The 20,254-nt window shown below is 39.4% G+C and overlaps 1 protein-coding gene across 1 annotated transcript in view; it reads left to right on the top strand.

Moving 5' to 3' along the window:
• Window positions 1–5,063, top strand: part of TMCO1 (transmembrane and coiled-coil domains 1) — a 60,811-nt gene extending 55,748 nt beyond the window's left edge. The window contains exon 7 of the mRNA XM_005677092.2: window positions 4,472–5,063. Coding sequence (XP_005677149.1) covers window positions 4,472–4,570 — 99 coding nt within the window. The 3' untranslated portion in view covers window positions 4,571–5,063. The remainder of the gene's footprint in view (window positions 1–4,471) is intronic.

The raw sequence follows: 20,254 nt of genomic DNA, 5'->3' as shown, positions 1-20,254 counted from the left end.
TGGGAAAATATGAAGGGCCCAACAAGGGGCTCCAGGTTCCCAACACTATTTTATCAATTTTCTTTGTTGACTTTTTACATGAGATTTTGTTTTAAGAAAGGGTTCTGTGACTACAGAGTCTAAAAATCATTGATCTAGTGAGCCCCCTTCTTTTAAACATAAGGAAAATTGAGATTTGGTACAATAAAAAGATATTGCATATTTGTTGGGTTTGTTTTGCATAATTTGCCAGTATTGGAAATCAAGTCTTCTGACTGTTACCCAGTACTCTTTCAGCTACATAAGTGTTGTACTGTCATTAAATATTTAATCTTTTTGTCATCCTCCTGAACAGCCTATTCTGATACAGTGTGAAAATCCTGGGACTGTTGAATGGGGCCATTCAGGGTGTTTGGATTTACAGGCAGCATTATGCATAAAGTAAAGATTATGTTATGGGAACTTGATGAGAAATTGTAATCAATTGGGACAGAAGGTTGGTTGCCGGATGCCAGAGAAACTAACAAAGAGCAAAGTGAGGGCGGCTATGGCTTGAGTTATTTTAGCTAAATGACTAAGAAATAAAATTTAGCAGAATGTGTTTATTGCCAGTGACCTGTGTCTTCCCAAAATATCCAGTTAGCAACCAACAACTTCCTTTTCTTGATCACCAGTCCTTATCCTTTGCAGAGAGGAAGGAACGCAAATCCTGTAGTGGTATTTTTCTGAGTTTCCTGCCAAAAGAAGGCATGATTACGGGAAAATGTTTTTCCTTTGTTTTTCCCTTCTGACACACACTCTTCAGTTGTTACCCGATTACACAGGACTGGACAGAAATTCAAAATAATTTTTCCAAAAAATAACTTCCAAAGCATGTCCACATCTTATATTTTGTATTTCTGTTAAGCATTCTTCTCTATCATCTTCTTAATATATTGAAACTCTTATCTTTTAGCAAAATGCATATTTCTAAACTGTTTCTTATAAGAAGGCTTGAAAAATTGGAGGGGAATTGAGAGACTGTAGGAAAGCAGTCAGGTCAAGTTTAATGAATGAAGTTCTTGAAAGATATAAAGGAGAAAATATATATAGATGAACCTGCCATACAGTGTGAAGGTCAGTGAGCATTTATTGAATTACAACCCGACAGTTGGATCTCCTTGTTTTATCTGCATATAAGGATAATATGTGTCACTGAGTTGTTGTGAGGATTAAATGAGAATCTACATGTGAAGTGCTTAGAACAATGCCTAGCACTTTGAGACAGCACCTATGGAAATATTTCTCATTTTAAATTATCCTGTTCAGCAATATTGTAAAAAGTTGAAGACAAGGAATGAGAAAGTGATTTACAACTATTTTAATACAATTATTATTTTTCCATATACTCTTAAGTCTTTATGTGCATTTTTATAGACTCTTTTTTAGAGCAGTTTTAGGTTCACAGCAAAACTGAATGGACTATACAGAGATTTCCTATCTGACTTCTTGTCCCCCAGTTGCACATAGCCTCCTCTACTGTCAACACCTTACAAAAGAATGGTACATTTCTTTACAGTCAGTAAACCTACATTAACACATCATCATTCAAAAGTCCATAATTTATATTAGTGTTCACTCTTGATGTTGTACATTCTATGGGTTTTTATTTATATGCACTTATTCACTTAACAGTGTAATGTATTTTTTCTTTCTATGGTGTGCTCTTATATAGTCTTCATAATTGTAAGTTTTTTTAACAGGTCAGGCCTGCTATAAGGTTTTTCACTTCTAAGATAAATATCCTTTAGAGAGTTGTGGTTTAATAGAGGAGAACTGTGCCTGAGTTATAACCTCCATCTGCCCCAGCTGTCTCATCTCAAAACCAAGGATAACTAAGGACTGATGTCTAGTCCTTAAAACTATTTGCAAACTTAGAGTTTATAGCAGCGTAGAATGTTATCACTACTGTGGAGAGAACCGTGGCCTGGAGCATTTTACCAGGGTCTGTTGCATCTAAGACCACCAGTTAGTTTCTACATGTGTTTTAGAGGAAAAGACCTGCTAGACAGAGAAGCAGGGAGCATTTTATCTAAGAAAAACTAGTCCATGAGATAAATAAACCTTTTTCCTTTTTAAGGTAGGGAGGGGCTTCCCTGGTGGCTCAGTGGTAAAGAATTTGCGTGCCAATGCAGGAGACACGGGTTCGATCTGTGATCCTGGGAAGAGCCCACATGCTGGGGGGGCGACTAAGCCCATGCACCCATAGCCACTGGGCCTGTTCTCTAGTGGCCAAGAGCCGGGACTACTGACGGGCACGTGCCCTGCGGCCTGTGCTCCACATGGGAGAGGCCACTGCAAGCGCAGGGAGAAGCCTGTGCACCACAGCTAGAGGGCAGCCCTGAAAGTGAGTGTTAGCCACTCGGTCGTGTCCAGCTCTTTGTGACCCCGTGGACTGTAGCCCACCAGGCTCCTCCGTCTATGGGATTCTCCAGGCAAGAGTACTGGAGTGGGTGGCCATTTCCTCCTCCAGGGCGTCTTCCTGACCCAGGGATCAAACCCAGGTCTCCTGCATCGCAGGCAGATGCTTTACCTTCTGAGCTGCCAGGGAAGCCCAGAGAGTAGCCCTAGTCACTGCAGCTAGAGAAAAGCTCATATAGCAACAAAGACCCAGCACAGTCAAAAATAAATAAGTAAGTAAACATTAAAAGTGAAATATTGTGGGTTCAGTTGTCAGAGGCAGGAATTCAAACTCATTTCTAGAATTTCACTAAAAGATAAAATTGCATATAGTAAATGCAGAGCGTTGGTATTAAAATACAAATACGTGAGTAATGTACCACTGATAAACTTGATTTGGTATTTACAGAGGGAGTCTGAGATGAGATCCACAAGGAGAACAAAGCATAAACCTGCCTGGATATACATGAACTTCAGTCTTGGCTACTAAAGTGCCTTGTTTAAACATTTCTGTTGTTGTGGTCATTGCTGTTAGGGCTGTTTTCCATCTGGAACAGTGGCTTGTGTCCAGTGGTCGTTTATATGTTTTTAATTCATAATGAGATTGTCAACAGTCTACCCTTTCAGTCTGTGCTTTGGAATATTTCCTACTTTCCTTTTACTTGTCTTCTTTAAATCACAGTAAACCTGTGATTTAAAGGGCATCAGAGGTTTTTACACTGGTCTTTATCTCTAAAATGATAAGGACTCACTTAATTGACCCTTCTACAGAATAACTGAGCAAGGATGCTTTGTACATTTGGTCTAGATTATATTATTGTATTTGTTAGCTAGACAGATGTGTTTATCAGTAGCTAATTCTGTAATGTCTTATTATTTTAGATTTTATCTTTAATTTCCCATCACGCCTTGCTTTGCTGGATACATTGTAGGTGGTCAGGGGATGCTTACTGATTAAACAGGAGTGGCATTCTGTTATTTGGGCTCTTACTGCTTTGTGCAGTGGACTTTTAAAGGGGGCATGAAGGAGCTACTTTTCTTATGAAAGTAATACAAATATTCTCCAACTTTACTGAGGAAAACTTAGCTGAACTACTAATGGTTCTTTTTCTTCTTGTTTTTAGATTTGTTTTTATTGTTTATTTCTTTCTGGCCATGCTTTGAGGCTAGTGGGACTTTATCAATAATTTTGGACAGGAAATGGCAACCCACTCCAGTATTCTTGCCTGGAAAATCCCATGGACTGAGGAGCCTGGTGGGCTACAGTCTGTAGGGTCGCAAAGAGTCAGACACAACTGAGCGACTTCACTTTCACTTTTCTACTCTTCCAGGTTTTAATTGATTTCTCAAATATTAAATGAAGGAATTAACAAGCATAATTAGATATCTTTAAGGTTTTTCCCTCTTACAAATGCTGTACAAAATCTTAACTGACCTTTACTTATCCCTCCAAATTCATGTACCTCTTTCCTCTACCTTTAAAGCAAACCAATTCCTCCCCACATCACACCATCCACTCCTGATTGCTCTTTAGACCGCCTGCACCTCTCTGCTCCCACTAGTTGAGTCCTGTCCTTCAAGAGCCAAATGTGTTTATTCCCAGTTTGTATTAGTTTTACTCATTGTTGTATTTATGTGATTTAATTTAATGTTATATTAACTGATGACATCTGAGTATAAAAATATTTTTTTATGAGTTCTAGTTTCATAAAATTGAGTTCCTAAAAAAAAAGTGGGACAACTGAAAAAGATGAGGGGCTGTGCTAAAAATACAGGTGGATTCTGGACTCAGATCTCTTTGCAAGATTCTTAATTCTTTCACTTATTTGAAAAAGTTGATACTGACTATTTCAGTTTTAGCTTCAGGTGTTGCAATAATGACTGAATTCAGCTATAAGACTCAGAAAGGGCAGAAAAATAACACAGTAGTAATCATTCTATTTTAGGTGATATCAGTACTTTTTATTTGTAAGCCTTCTCTTTATGAGATGTATTTTAAATACTTTTCTCTATATCTCATATTAAAACCCAGTTTTTATTGTTTCCTTCACAGAACATCCAGAAGATTCTTGGCCTTGCCCCTTCACGAGCTGCCACCAAGCAGGCAGGTGGATTTCTTGGCCCTCCACCTCCTTCTGGGAAGTTTTCTTGAAATCAAGAAGAACCCTATATTTCTGTCATTCTTTTCAGATATTCAAATCAGACCCAGCAACTATTTTACAGCAAGAGCCATAGGCAGCCTTAGCACTTGGGCTAATTTCTAGATTTGAGTTATTTTTAGGCTTTTGGGGGGTATAATTTGAATAAGAATGGTACCTAACAAACGTGATAGTGCTTTTGGTTACAGATTAATTTTTTTTTAAACAAGTGTGTTGATTAAATAAGCCCAGGTGATGTTTATGTAATGAGAAACAAATTCGTATTTTGCTTACATTAATATTTCTGTGGGGTCAGCTTTCAAGTATGTGCCGTGTGCCATGTATCGTGGAAGTTGGCTCTCCATGGGCATTTTGAGATCTGGAAGAAAAATTTAGTTTATATGACTCTTAATTGAAACTATATATTGTGTTTTGTTTTGTTTTTTTAAGCCAAATACATGACCTGAGATCTAATAAAAGAGGCTAGAATTTTACTTATTTCATCTACAAGGAGACATCTGTTTTGATTTGCCATATTTCTAGATACATATTTTTAGTAATCTGAACATAAGGGTAAACATTGGCCAGAAAGGGGCAATGCTGTTTTTGTTTTTGTTCTTTTTCTCCCCTTCCCCTCACCATGAGGCAGTGTTTGAGAGTAATATTTTATCACTCTTGCTTCATATGCTCAAATATAAAGTTGCCCTGTTATAGGAATTGGAAAGCATGAAAGGAGAGGAAAGTAGTAACTCATGGGAGTATAACAATGGAACTCCTCAGCAGTTTCCTTCATACCCCAGTACAATCTGTTAGGTTCTTGAGAAGATTCAAGTTGATCCCACTCTTAGTTCTCCCCCTGGAGGCAAGTTTATAGTTGCATGTGGCTAATTTGCAGCGCTTCCTTGTAGTCACAATGGCCTTCAGTTCCTGCTGTGCTTCTTTATAAAGGATGAGAGAATGCTTATACCATGATCTTCCTCCCTAATCTGTGGAATTGGAAATCCTGTGTGGAGTGGTAGCTCTGCTGCTGCTGCTAAGTCACTTCAGTCGTGTCCGACTCTGTGTGACCCCACAGACAGCAGCCTACCAGGCTCCCCCGTCCCTGGGATTCTCCAGGCAAGAACACTGGAGTGGGTTGCCATTTCCTTCTCCAATGCATGAAAGTGAAAAGTGAAAGTGAAGTCGCTCAGTCGTGTCCAACCCTCAGCGACCCCATGGACTGCAGCCTTCCAGGCTCCTCCATCCATGGGATTTTCCAGGCAGGAGTACTGGAGTGGGGTGCCATTGCCTTCTCCGGTGGTAGCTGTAGTTACTTAAATATTTACATTTATCAGTAGTGTCCTTAGATGCATGTTTTCTACCAGTGAGAAAGTCACAGCTGGTAAACCAACATCAGACTTTTCAATTGCATAAAATCCAGAAGACCGTGGGATAATATCTTCAAAGCTAGACAAAATAATTATCAACCTAGAATTTTATGTACACCTAAACCATAAGTTTGGGGGCAAAACTGTGGACATTATTTTGACAGCTGTGGTATCCAAGATAGCTGAACTATTAAAGGATGTATTTTCAGAGACAAGAAAGAATACCAGGGGAAAGGTGTGGGATATAAGCAACAATGGTCAATACAGAAATTGATAAAATCTATGGATAAAGTTAAATGTTTCATGGATTATCTAGTTTAGGGATTATCTCAAGACAACACCATAAAGTTATACTGTTCTCACACTCATTTAACAGATGAAGAAACTGAGGCAAGAGGGGTTAAATAACTTGATTAGCATCACAGAGCTAGTGAGTGGCGGAGTTAGGATTTGAACCCAAGTAGTTAAAAGCCATCTAGCCCAAGCTCTCAAATGCTGTGTTGCATTATAACTTCCCCATATAGTATGTGGTGAGTCTCTTCCCATCACTTTACCTTATCTCCTCAGAAGATAACGAGCTCCAAAGTTGGCACCTTGTCTTTTTTTATTCTTGTTTCCGCTAAGCCATCACATCACATGGTGGGAGAGAGCACCGCAGGAACTCATTAGATGCAGATGAAATGCAGCAGAAATCTTTGTTTCAAGGCTGCCGTTATCAGAAAAGGGGGCTTCCCTGGTGGCTCAGACAGTCAAAGAATGCGCCTACCAATACAGGAGACGCAGCTTTGATCTCTGGGTTTGGAAGATCCCCTGGTGAAGGAGATGGCAACCCCCTCTAGTATTCTTGCCTGGAGAATTCCCCTGTCGGGTTATGGTCCATGGGGTTGCAGAGGAGTTGGATACAACTGAGCGACTAACGCTTATCAAAAAAGCTGCCTGATAATGGATGGTGATGACTTCTAATGGTCTTTTCTCCATATCACTAACTGTTCCAGGCAAACTAAAAATTTAAAAGGTGACAATGAAGGAAATGATGATCATATTAACAATGATGACAATGATAGAATATCTAAAATAAAACATAAAATGATAAGAAACCACACTCAAAATTCTGCCATCAACTGGTATAATGAAAATAATATAGTTCATCTTACCACTCACCCTCTTAGATTTTGAAGCTGATGCTTTCTAGTCTGATTTCTAATGGATGTTGAGGTTTTTATAAAGTAAATTTCAGTGGAAGAGGATAAATAAGATGGAGAAGTAAAAAGGGAGAAGGAAGGAAGAAAGATAACATCTACTCACCCGCCTAAAAGGAAGCAATAGCAAGGATGTATACACAGGAAATAAAGCTGTTACATCACAGGAATGTAAATTCAAGGAGATTTTAAGGGCTACTGGAGCCTCGCCATTAGGTTGTTTTTTTTTTTTTTTTTTAATTACTTGCCCCCTAAAATTTTTAAGGCTAGTCATTTGGATGACTCTAAATCCAGACCATCACCAAGTTAATGGAGATGACATTCGTGGCCAATCTTAGGTCTACCCTTGCTTGCTTCTGTTTTTCTTACGTTATTCTAAAACAAATCCTAGACATTATATTTTTTATTCAGATATTTCAAGGCTTTAAAATAAATATATCTACATTTATATCTCTATATCTCAGTACCATTTTCACACTTTAAAAATTTAGCAATTCCTTGATAGGATAAATGTTAAATTTTTTTACAGTTCTTTTTTTTAATCTGGAGCAAATATTAGATTGCCATATTGTAGTTGGTTGGTAAGTGTTGTAAATCTCTTCTATTGTAGTGGTTCTGACAAGAATACGTTAGAATCACCTGGAAGTCTTGTTAAAGCACAGTCCCCTGAGCCCCACTGCAGAGTTTCTGAACAGAGTTTGAGAATTTGCACTTCTAACAAATTCCAAGGTGACACTGATGTTGGCTGGTTTAAAGTCCACTCACATTTTACTTCCACACCATCTCTCTTTCATTTCCTGCTTTGCAATTTTAAAAGAAATATGCTTAGAGAATTTTAATAGTGTTGGGAAATACTTATGCAATAATATATGGGAAAGAATCATTAAAATAATAGGATATATCTTCAGTTCAGTTCAGTCGCTCGGTCATGTCCGACTCTTTGCAACCCCGTGAACTGCAGCACGTCAGGCCTCCCTGTCCATCACCAACTCCCGGAGTCCATCCAAACCCATGTCCATTGAGTCGGTGATGCCATCCAACCATCTCATGCTCTGTTGCCCGCTTCTCCTCCTGCCCTCAATCTTTCCCAGCATCAGGGTCTTTTCAAATGAGTCAGCTCTTCACATCAGGTGGCCAAAGTATTGGAGTTTCAGCTTCAACATCAGTCCTTGCAGTGAACACCCAGGACTGATCTTTAGGATGGACCTCCTTGCAGTCCAAGGGACTCTCAAGAGTTTTCTCCAACACCACAGTTCAAAAGCATCAATTCTTTGGCACCCAGCTTTCTTTATAGTCCAACTCTCAGGTCCACACTTGACCGCTGGAAAATCTATACCCTTGACTAGATGGACCTTTGTTGACAAAGTAATGTCTCTGCTTTTTAATATGCTATCTAGGTTGGTCATAACTTTCCTTCTAAGGAGTAAGTGTCTTTTAATTTCATGGCTGCAATCACCATCTTGCAGTGATTTTGGAGCCCAGAAAAATAAAGTCAGCCACTGTTTCCACTGTTTCCCCATCTATTAGCCTTGAAGTGATGGGACCAGATGCTGTGATCTTGGTTTTCTGAATGTTGAGCTTTAAGCCAACTTTTTCACTCTCCTCTCTCACTTTCATCAAGAGGCTCTTTAGTTCTTCTTCACTTTCTGCCATAAGGGTGGTGTCATCTGCATATCTCAGGTTATTGATATTTCTCCCGGCAATTTTGATTGCAGCTTGTGCTTCTTCCAGCCCAGCGTTTGTCATGATGTACTCTGCATAGAAGTTAAATAAGCAAGGGAACAATATACAGCCTTGACGTACTGCTTTTCCTATTTGGAACCAGCCTGTTGTTCCATGTCCAGTTCTAACTGTTGCTTCCTGACCTGCATATAGGTTTCTCAAGAGGCAGGTCAGGTGGTCTGGTATTGCCATCTCCTTCAGAATTTTCCACAGTTTATTGTGATCGACATAATCTATTTCTGCTTTATTGACTATGCCAAAGCCTTTGACTGTGTAGATCACAATATTTTCACTACATTTAATTAAAATGATTAATATAAATTGAAACCCACCTATGTGTTTTTGAATACTTCTCCTAAGAGTTACCTGTGGTATCTCTTAGAAATTAAGTTAGTTACCTGTGGAACATACCCTAGTTTTCAGATTCAGTCACTTGCTCATTCATTCTTTGCTATTTCCTGGAGCATATCTCAGTCCTGTCTTGCAATTTATTTGTGGAAGAAACTGCATAGTTTCCCCTGTAAACTTCTCTCAGTTAGAATTTTGTTGCTTGCATGCCTGTTTTACACACTGTTGATAGTCTCTTTTTGTGATGTTAACAGCTTTGCTAATCACTAATTACTAATAATTAGGGGTTGAAAAATTATAATATTCTGGTATCCCTTCATTTATTAGGTAAAATACCTCTATAGATAGAAATGTCCCTTCATCTACTCTTTGTGTGGGGTTAAATTTTTTAGGAAAAAGAATAAGTGCGTGATTATCTAGTTTTCAAAATAAAGAGCTGTTTACTAGGATCTTCCAGGGGTGAACAAGGTGTGTGTGTGTGTGTGTGCAGTTCACAGGTTTAGACATACTTGCTTCACTTCAATTCACTGAAGTTATTTTTCTTATGGATGTTCAAATCGTCCTGTTTTTGGCTAGTGAGAGGCTTTTTAAATTGGCTTCTGGGGCTGTTTGACATGACCCTAGTTTTCATTGGTGGCATCCTCACTAAGGGATAGGCTGTTTCAGTATCACCTCACATTCCCTGCCTGACTGGAAGACAATGCTTTCTTCAGGGAGGCCTGTTTCTTTTTAAGGGGGAATGGTATTTAGAGAATGCAATCAGAGTGTTAAAGCTTCTCCTAGAGACTGGGTTACTAGGTTTCTAGGCCTTTTTGTGGACTAAGATAGGTAATATTTTTGGTGTTTTAAGATAAAATACATCATGAGTTTATGCCAATATTCTATGTCTCACTTAAATTCAGAGCCACAGAGTTTTCCCTTAATTTCTTTGACCTATGTCTTTTAATTCTCATGCTAAGAATACCAGTTTTCACTACTAAAAATGATGGAATACCATATAATTAGTCATTAGCATAATTCCACAGTATCCTCCCAAAAGTCTCAGAGTATCAATACCAATGTTACTATCAATCAAAAATATAATTACTGAAAAATAATTGAAGTTCTTTTGTGGTAAGGGGATTCTTTAAAATACATCCCACTGTTGCAAGTTGCTGAGATTTCAAGTTATAGAAATAGTTTCTTTTTTCAGTTTCTCATTCATTTCTTCCCTGGTGGCTCAAACGATAAAGAATTTGCCTGCAATGTGGGAGACCTTGCTTCAATCCCTGGGTCGGGAAGATCCCCTGGAGAAGGGTATGGCTACCAACTCCAGTATTCTTGCCTGGAGAATTGCATGGATCGAGCCTGGTGAGCTATAGTCCATGCAGGGGGGAAGAGAGCTAGATGTGACTGAGTGACTAGTGGTTTCATTTTTTCACGTCCTCAGCACTGTCCCCTCAATTTCTCTGAAATAGCCTCCCAGCTAGTCTCCATTATTCAGGTCTCTCCTGGCTCTGCTCAGCATTCACCCTGTAAAGGTGAATATAAACCTTTCTAAAATATAAACCTAGTTATTTTGCTCCTCCAAGGAGAATTGTCCACTGGCTCCCAGTAGCCTCTAAGTAAACTCAAGCTATTTAGCATAGGAAATCATCCTATCCTGGATCTCCAGCCTCTCTCACCCCTGGGTTAACCCCTCTCCTATTCCTTTCTTGCCTATATCCTAGGCTCTAGTCAAGCAGATTTATTTTTTAAATTCTACATTTTTCACATTCTTTTAAAACTTTACTACCTTTGTTTTCTCTGCCTGCATTGTTCTTCCTTTTATTGGCTTGATTTTCTCATGTTTTCTTCTCAACTCAGCTTAAGCATCTCCTCCTAAAGGTTTTCTCTGGTCTCTATGTGGTCATATTAGGTTTCTTTTCCCTGTATCTGTTTGAACATTTCATATACAAGTCACTGATAAAAAATGGGCAAATCTCATGAAGGTTAATTACTTTACAGAAATTTGTTGTTTTCTGTCAAACATCAACTGGAATCCATCATAGGTATACCCATTAACCTTCAGTTAAAGAAAAAAAATTTTTAAGAAAAAAAAAAAAGGCAAATCTCTTAACCTTCAATGGCCTCATCTGAAAAATGAGATGAGTACTCTGACTAAAACTCTCATGTCCACCATTACTTCTCTGAATCTTCAGCTAGATTCTCTTAGTTCCCTCTGAAAAGCCTGCTGGCTGGTGCCCACAGCACACTGGATGCTATCAGCTGTGCTTATGCACTTTGGCTCTTGTCAGGGAATTGTAAAACATTACTCGTTTTACTTGTTAATTTTATATATGTTGACTGAGTATTATGTAAATTAATGAAATATGAAGCAAAAAGGAGAATTGTGTCCATGAAAACTAATTTGAATGGTTTGAAATGAATCAATAAAAGCAAATTGCTAAAAATAATTGCTTTGACTTACATATGGGTAAAATTGCAGGAACTAAAAAAGAAGTAATAAAAGTTTAGAAAGATTCAGCACTCATATTAATTCTTAGTGTTTTATTTAGTCTATACCTCACTTTAAACACACCAAAACTGGAAATGAGGTGATGCATTTTTAATTTATTTTATTTATCTGGCTGCACTGGGTCTCAGCTGTGGCATATGCTATCTAGTTCCCCGACCAGAGATGGAACCTGGGCCCCCTGCACTGGGAGCATGGAGTCTTCGCCACTGGGCCACCAGGGAAGTCCCCAGAGGCAACACATGTTGGTCTTATAAACATTGTAAGTACGCCTAACCCCAAAACATGGAATTGTCATTATCACAAATTCTGTTTAGGGACTTCCCTAGTAGTATAGCAGTAAGACTCTGCACTTTGACTTCATGGGGTTTGGGTTCATTTCCTGGTTGAGGAACTGAGATCCTGCTTGCCACATAGCATGGCCAAAAAAACAAAATAGAAAAATAAATAAATTTTAAAAGCCAAATTTTGTTTCAGTTCTTTCAATATTTGAAAGCTTTGAGTTGCAAATGTTTGATTTTGTTGTTTTATTGCTATAAAATATTCATGGAAAACAAAGAAGAGGTTTCTTTGAAATAAATGAGCCAATCATGATGAATCAAACAAGAGGTGATACATATGGGTTTGGTATATGCAAAAAAAAAAAAAAAATGAGACTCCAAGCAATAGACTCATAGTCAGGGAAGAGGCCTTGGCTCTGTATCAAAAGTAAAGAGGTATATATGTGTTAAAATAAAGTTAAAATAAAAGTTTCTGAAGTATATAAGAATTTTTTTTGTATGATTCTGTAACTTTGAGGTTAACCCACAGATTACTGGTTCTAGTCACATCAGCCACATGGATTTTTCCCTCACAGTGTTTCTGATGAATTATATAAAGCAACTGACTTTATGCCTGGCATATTGAAAACATTTGATCTTCAAACACAGCAATCCTGTAAGGTAGACAGGATATCTTTTTATTATCCAGATTTTATTTGTGACAAATCAGGTTATGAGATGTTATGGTGTTTCCAAGATCACAATAAGTGGCAGAGCCAGGAAGAACCTTAGGCTTCAGGATCCACACTCGTTCAGAGTATGGATACTCTTTCATACTCTCAGCCTACAGAGCACCCAGTAGGCTGACTCCACTGGATCTACAGTATGAGACTGCTGAGCTGGAATCCTGCTGGACTTGTACCCTGTATGCAACATGTCTTCATGTAAAGCAAGCTGGGCTTTCCAGGGAGTATTATTTAAGTGACTATCACTATCTCTTTTCCCTCTATTTTTAAAAACCTTTCCCATATTCCTATTTCACCATCTGAATGGTGCATATTGACAAGACTTTGTGAATCTTAGAAGAAATTTTTAAATTATTAAATCAATTAGAAAATTGCCCAGCTGTCACAGATGAATATGGAAGAGGATAAATGTAAGTCTAAGATACAGTTTTTGTTTTTTTTTAAGTTCGAAATTGTTTTTAAATTTTTTAAACTTATTTTACTGAAGTAGTTGATTTACAAGGTGTTATTTTCTGATGCATAGCAAAGCGATTCAGTTATACAAATATATACACTCTTTCATATTCTCTTCCATTATGGCTTATCACAGAGATGATATTTTGAATAGTTGCTTTCTGCAGATGGGAAGCTAAACACATATTTAAATTCAGAAAATTATATTTGGATCCATGGCCCATATGGCTGCTTGTGAACATAATCAAGGGCCTATTTTATACATGTGATTTTTAGGTTTGTAATTAATGCTGCAACCATTTGCTGAAAAAAGTCGTCGATCATAAATAGAGAGCATACCAAGAAGGTTGAAAAAGCCTGAAACCTGCTTGAGCTGGTGACAGACTGTTCCATTCTAGAGGAAATTTCATATTTTTAAGCAAAATAAGATGATAACTTTAGAGCAGTGATTTTGAAATTTAGTTTGACCACAATCCGTGGTGAGGAATACCATTATGCAACCCATACACTGAAGTTTCATGAAACAGTGTTTACCTCCTATATGCTCTTTGATGATTTCATACTGTTGCATTTTTCAAAAACATTGGTTACATTCTTTAAATGTGGTTCTGCTCTTTTTTGGTAACACTGCTCCAAGAATACTCAGATATAAACAGTAAAGTTAGCTTGGGCAGGAAAATGGAAATTCCACTGGCTTCCCTATTTCCATTTATATCCCTTGACTCAGGGGTGATATTTAAAATATAAAAATGCCATTTAAAAAGCTTGCTGAAGAAATCCCTCTAAAATTTTGTTTGTTCTCCATGTCCACATCAGTTTTTCTAATCTATAAAGATACTGTATGTACAAAAAATTTGGGTCTCAATCTGTTAATTTTTACCACCTACTAGTAGGTGGTACCAGGAAGTTTGAAGATGGAAAAAAAAAAAACAAGAAAACCCCAAACAAACAAACAGAAAAAGACAGATCTTTTTAGAACTTGAATTAGGGAATTTGACTGAAGCCAAATTTGGGGCAATAGAGAAGAACACTGCTCAAATTGGATATTGTTGGGCTCATCTAAGACTTTCTGACTATATTATGTTAATCAGTAATTGGGTCTTTAAAATGAAGAACAATCAAGTTCCTAGAAAGACTTTGGCCACAGTATGAGTTCTTTCCTCAAATATGCAGGGGAACCTGAAATTAACGTCAAGATATATACATTCATTCACCCATCCACCAAGCACACAAACAGCACCATCTTTTTGCAAGACTGGGACCATAGTGGCTACAAAGTTGAGGTGAGAAGGATTTTATGTTCGAACAACTGACAATTTGTGACTACCATGTCAGCTACCTTATCTAACAAACGAGGATAATTCCTTCAGTGGGCTGCTGCCCACAAAACTTATAGAGATGAAATGAGGAATAGATATATACTTTGTAAATTATAAGGGAACATTAATAAAAAGCATTAAGTAAAACGGTCATTTGTTTTATTTCTATAGATACTAAACAGTCATTTGACAATTTGTTATTCTTCCCCTGTAATCATCAACTTGTAATATAACTCTAGGTTTCTGAAGTTCATTTGCCTAAAAGTTGTAACTGTATTTAGTGAAATCTTGCTGATAAAAAGCACTAGACTTGTGGATGAACAAATTTCATTTCCTTCTAATCTTGGTTGTACCCCATATCCATAGGATAATTAAAAATCTTGTCTTCTAATAAAAAAATAATAAACCAATTTCTTGCTTATCTCAGTAGATAGGATTTATTGATACACAATAAAACACCCAGCAATGTGTTTAAAAAAACACCCAGCAGCCTTCAAAATAAAATACTCTTAGCTCTGCTCTCAAAAAGTGCATGACTACAGATAAAGGTCATCATCTGTGTAACTCTGGTAATACTCAGTCCTTAAAGGTTCTAACAATGTGAATGTCACCTCCCCAGTGTGATTTTTGTCAGTCACATCAGAGCAACTCAACAGCACCAGGGAGGCGCAGGGATTAATAATACATAGTATCCTCTAGAAGCAAGGATGAATAACACTGAGGACTGTGGTGTATATTGCAATAGAGGCAGCTACATGGAGAGGAGACCATTGATTCTGTTTGAGGGAACAGGTTAGCAAAAAGTAGTAAAGCAAAAGCCCTGCCTTCAAAGAGCTTACAGTATCGGTGGGGTAGCGTTTGATTGACTCAACCAAGCACGGCAAGCAGAACGGACATAATGTGTTACAGGACATAGAGGACGCCTAACACAGCCAAAGACGGGGTTCTGAAAGAGGCGACAAGAACCAGATTCTGAAGTCATTAATAGAGCCGGCTGGTAAACAATTGGAAGGAAGACCACTGGAGCCTGGAAAGATAGTGTACAAGTAAGGAAGGAAGCAAGAAAGAGTAAGCAGTTTGGGGCGACTGAAGCCTTCACAAGCCATCGATTACAAGAAGAGAATTTTCATGATCTGATTTCCATTTTAAGCTCACTCTGGTACAGGGTGAAGAGAGATTAAGAAGAGAAAGCCTGTGGACAAATTAGGAAGACATCCATCCCTCTCGTGTGTGTTAAATACTTATTGTGGGCCAGGACACTGTGGTTATCAAAACATGCATGGTTATACTTTCATGGAGTTCCATTCCGGTGGGGTCACTAGGTGTCAGAAGAACACCTGTTTACAAAGTATGCACACACTGAAGCATGCTCAGTAGCTTCGGTCATGTCCGACTCTTGGAACCCTTTGGACAGTAGCCCACTGGGCTCTTCTGTCCATGAGATTCTCCAGGCAGAAATACTGGAGTGGGTCGCCATTTTCCTCTCCATTACAAAATATAAGTATTCTACATAATCACTGTGATAAAGTAGGGCAATGCGACCGTGGTCCATCTCTGCTGTTGCTCATGCCCAACATTCCTTCTTCCTTCTCACAGTTTTCTTTGGGGAAGCATACCTTCCCGACTCCAGGTGATATGTCAGTCACTTTGTTCCTTCTTCCTAGAAGGTGGGTGCGTAACCAGGATTAACCAATTAGAATGCTCTGTCCTCCTTGCCCCAGGGCATAGGCTCCAGGCTGGGCATATGGACAAACAAAACCAAGCAGTAACTACTCTGGTGCTGACCATGTGATGCTAGGAAAGAGACAGCCTCTTATTCTTTTGGATCAATGGCTTGAACCATCTTTCCTCATAAATATAGAAAACGAGAGACTGGATCCAATAAACTTATGGAAATAGAGCAAAGAGAGAGAGAAAGAAAAAAAAAAAACAACGGCTTTGGCAATGTTATTTGGGCCACTGTATCTAACTGTGCCTAAAGCTTAAGCCATCTTTGAACTTTCCAGCTACACTGAAGGGAATACAGGAGGAAGAGCCACATGCTTTGGAGAAAAAGTGAGTCCAACTTTAGACAAAAAGAATGGAAGAAGTTTGTGGCTAGCTAGGCTAGCTGCAAATGCCTAATAGGGTCTCGATGTGTGTTTCTGGTGCATAGAAGGGAAATCAAAGACGGAGCTAAGCATTTGAGTGAAGTCAAGTTTGGCTGTGAACTACAAGGAGAATCTGCTGATTGAGAAAGAAGAACAAATACAGGGGAACATTATCATTTACAGAAGAGACAGAGGCAAAGATGCCCTATACAGAATAATAAGGAGGAAACCCAGGAGGCTATCTGAGCTGAAGATGAATAAGTTTTTAACAAGAAGACATTGTAGGTTCTCTCTCTCCTCACACCCAATCAACCAGCATATTCTGTTGGCATTTTCTCATCACTTCTGCCTAGGTTGGAACAGTGGTCTACCATTGCCTCACCCAGGCTGTTTCATTAGCATCGCAATGGGTCTGTTTGATTCCCTCTTCTGGTTCTAATACAGCAACAATGTGTGATCCCTTCACGAAGTCAGCAGGTCCTCTGTTTCTAGCCCTCCACTGGCGCCCTGTATTAGTCTTTTTAGGGTTGCCATAATGAAGTACTGCAAACTTAGTGGCTTAACAACAGAAATTTGTTGTGTCCCAGTTCTGGAGCCAAGAAGTCCGGCAGGGCCATGCTCCCCCTGAAGACACAAGGGAAGCACATGTTCTAGGACTTTCTCCTAACTCCTGGTAGTTCCTGGGCTTGTGGTAACACAGCTCATGTTTCACAAGGCCTCCTGTCTATGTGCCTATCTTGTCTTTGTGTCCAAATTTCTCCTTTTTTTAAAAAAGATATAGTCATATAGGATTAAAGTGAAAGTGTTAGTCACTCAGTCGTGTCCAACTCTTCGACTCCATGGACTATAGTCTGCCAGGCTCCTCTGTCCATGGAATTCTGGCAAGAATATTGGAGTGGGTTGCCATTCCCTTCTCCAGGGGATCTTCCTGACCAGGGCCCACCCTAATGACATCATTTTATTAATAACTGGATATCTCTGTAGAGACCCTATCTTTAAATAAGGTCATAGTCTGAGGTGACAGGGTTAGGACCCCAATATATCTCTTTTCCAGGGGACACAATTCACCCCATAACAATTCCCAACTCAGGGTAAAGTCCAAAGTCTCTGCAAAGATCCTACTGGACTCTACAAATGTGTCCTCCCCTCTTCCCTCGCCCCAGCCCCACCACCTGTCCTTACTCTCTGACAGCTTCCCTTACTGTTCTCTCTTGTTCATTCCCATCCTGACAGAGGGCCTTCCAGACTGTTCTGTGTACACAGAGCACACTCTACCTCAGCGCCTTTGCACTTGCTTTCCCCTCTGTCTGAAAAAGTCTTCCCCCCAGTTTCTGCATGGACTTCTTTATCACTTTTTCTTTTTCTTTTTTTTTTATTTCTTGGCTCGAGGATCATCTCGGTAAGCCCTTCTCTGGCCCCGTTACTTAAAACCCTCTACATTCAAATCATTCGAGCACTCTACTGTATTTTATGCTTCACTCTTCTCCATACACCTTCTGATGCACCATAGCAGTTTCTCTTAACACATTCTGATGTACCATGTAAGTTTCTTATTGGTTTATTTCATTGCCCGTCTCTTCCCACTAGAATATATGCTTCATGAACACAGGCATTTGGAACTATTTTATCACTAACGTATCTTCAGAACCTAGAACAATGACTGCTGTATGGTTGAGGCTTCATGAACACTTACTGAACAAATAAGTAAGTAGTTAATAGAGTCAAATGCCACACACAACAACTGTCAATATGAAAACGTCAGAGAAATATCCATTGAATTTTGCAGGATAGAGATTATTAACACCTTGTCCAGAAACCAAATACAACATTAATAAGCAATTATCCTCCAATTTAAAAAGACAGCATTATTCAAAGAGGCTTCAACAGAGTGGCAGGGGGAGGACCGTGGATTAGGGAGTGAGTGTGAGATCTTGGAGTAGAGACAGCAGGTGTACTATTTTCCTATCAGCCTGGTTCTGAAGGAAAGAGACATACAGGTCTGCAGCTAGACAGAGACACGGCTAGGATGGCAGGGGACTGTTATTTTTAGATGAGAGGAACGTGGATTTGTTTAAAGGTTGAAGAAGTAACTCAAGCACCAGCTGAGCTCAAGTGTGGCACCTGGGTCCGTGGATTGCCTGGAGCCACACGGCTGGGACACTCTGCACCGTGCACCTCAGAAGCAACTAGAATAGTGGAGTGGCCCGAGAGGGCCAGCCCTGCTCGGCTTCTTCTACATCAGTGCTGAGGCTCCCATCTGCCCACATGAGGAGATCTGGGAAATAGAAGCGGAGGGGACAGGAAGAGGGCACAGCCCTGGCTCGGGCTCAGCTCTGAAGTGGCACGGGAGCTTCACAGCCGCTTATCCATTTTCAGGAGCATCCCTATTTTCACTGCTCCCCAGCTCCCACCCCCTAAGAACAAAAGGATACTCTTTCTCCTCTTTCCCTTTCTTCCCCTTTGCCCCTTTCTTTGGCATTCTGATAAACCTCTTCCTTGCTTAGACAAACTTATTTTCCATACTGTTGGGAAAAAGAATGAAGGCTCTTACTGCATCAGGGCTTTTCTCTCTCCTTTTTTTTTTAATTGACATGTAGTTGATTTACAATGTTGTGCTAGTTTCTGCTGTACAGAAAAGTGACTCAGTTATACACACATATGCATTCTGTGTATTCTTTTCCATTTTGGTTTATCCCAGTGGTTTGGGTATAGTGTCCCATGCTATACAGTAGGACTATTAGTCTGCATCTACCAACGCCCAGACTCGAGGTTCACCCCTCCTCATCCCCCTGCTCTCCTTGGCACCCACAGGTCTGTTCTCTGTGTCTGCGAGTCTCTTTCTGTTTTGGAGATGTGTTCACGTGTGTCATGTTTTAGATCGGGCTTCCTTGGTGCCTTGGGCAACAGTAAAGAATTCTGCAATGCAAGAGATTCCTGGGAGCCTGGAAGGTCCCCTGGAGAAGGGATTGGCTACCCACTCCATATCTTTGCCTGGAGAATTCCATAGGCAGAGAAGCCTGACAGGCTATAATAGTCCATGGGGTTGCAAAGAGTCAGACGTGCCTGAGCGAGCAACAGTCTCACTTTCATAAGTGATATCATATGGTGTTTGTCTCTCTCTCTCTGACTTGTTTCACTTAGTGTGAGCATCTCTAGTTGCGCTCACGTTGCCACAAATGGCGTTATTTCATTCTTTTCATGGCTTAGTAAGATTCCATTGCATATATGTACCACACCTTATTTATTTATCTGTTTATCTGTCCGTGGATATTTACATTGTTCTCATGTCTTGGCTATTGTGAATAGTGCTTCTATGAACACAAGGGTGCATGTATCTTTTTGAATTATAGTTTTGTCCAGGTCTATGTCCAGGAGTAGGATTGCTGGTCCTACAGTACTTCTATTTTTAGTTCTCTGAGGAACTTCCACACTGGTTTTCATAGTGGCTGCACCAACTTACATTCCTACGAAGAGTGTAGGGGGGTTCCTTTTTTCTCCATACCCTCTCCTGCATTTGTTATTGGTAGACTTTTTCATGATGGCCGTTCGGACTGGAGGTGATACCTCTTTGTAGTTTTGATTTGCATTTCTTTAATAATTAGCGACATTGAACTCATCCCATGTGCCTGTTCGGCCATCTGTATGTCTTCTTTTGAGAAATGTGTATTAAGATCTTCTGCACTTTTGATTGAGTTGTTTG

This window comes from Capra hircus, chromosome 3, assembly GCF_001704415.2.
Source record: "Capra hircus breed San Clemente chromosome 3, ASM170441v1, whole genome shotgun sequence".
NCBI lineage: Eukaryota > Metazoa > Chordata > Mammalia > Artiodactyla > Bovidae > Capra > Capra hircus.
Note: the sequence above shows the minus strand (reverse complement) of the source record. Positions and strands in the feature narration are given on the sequence as shown.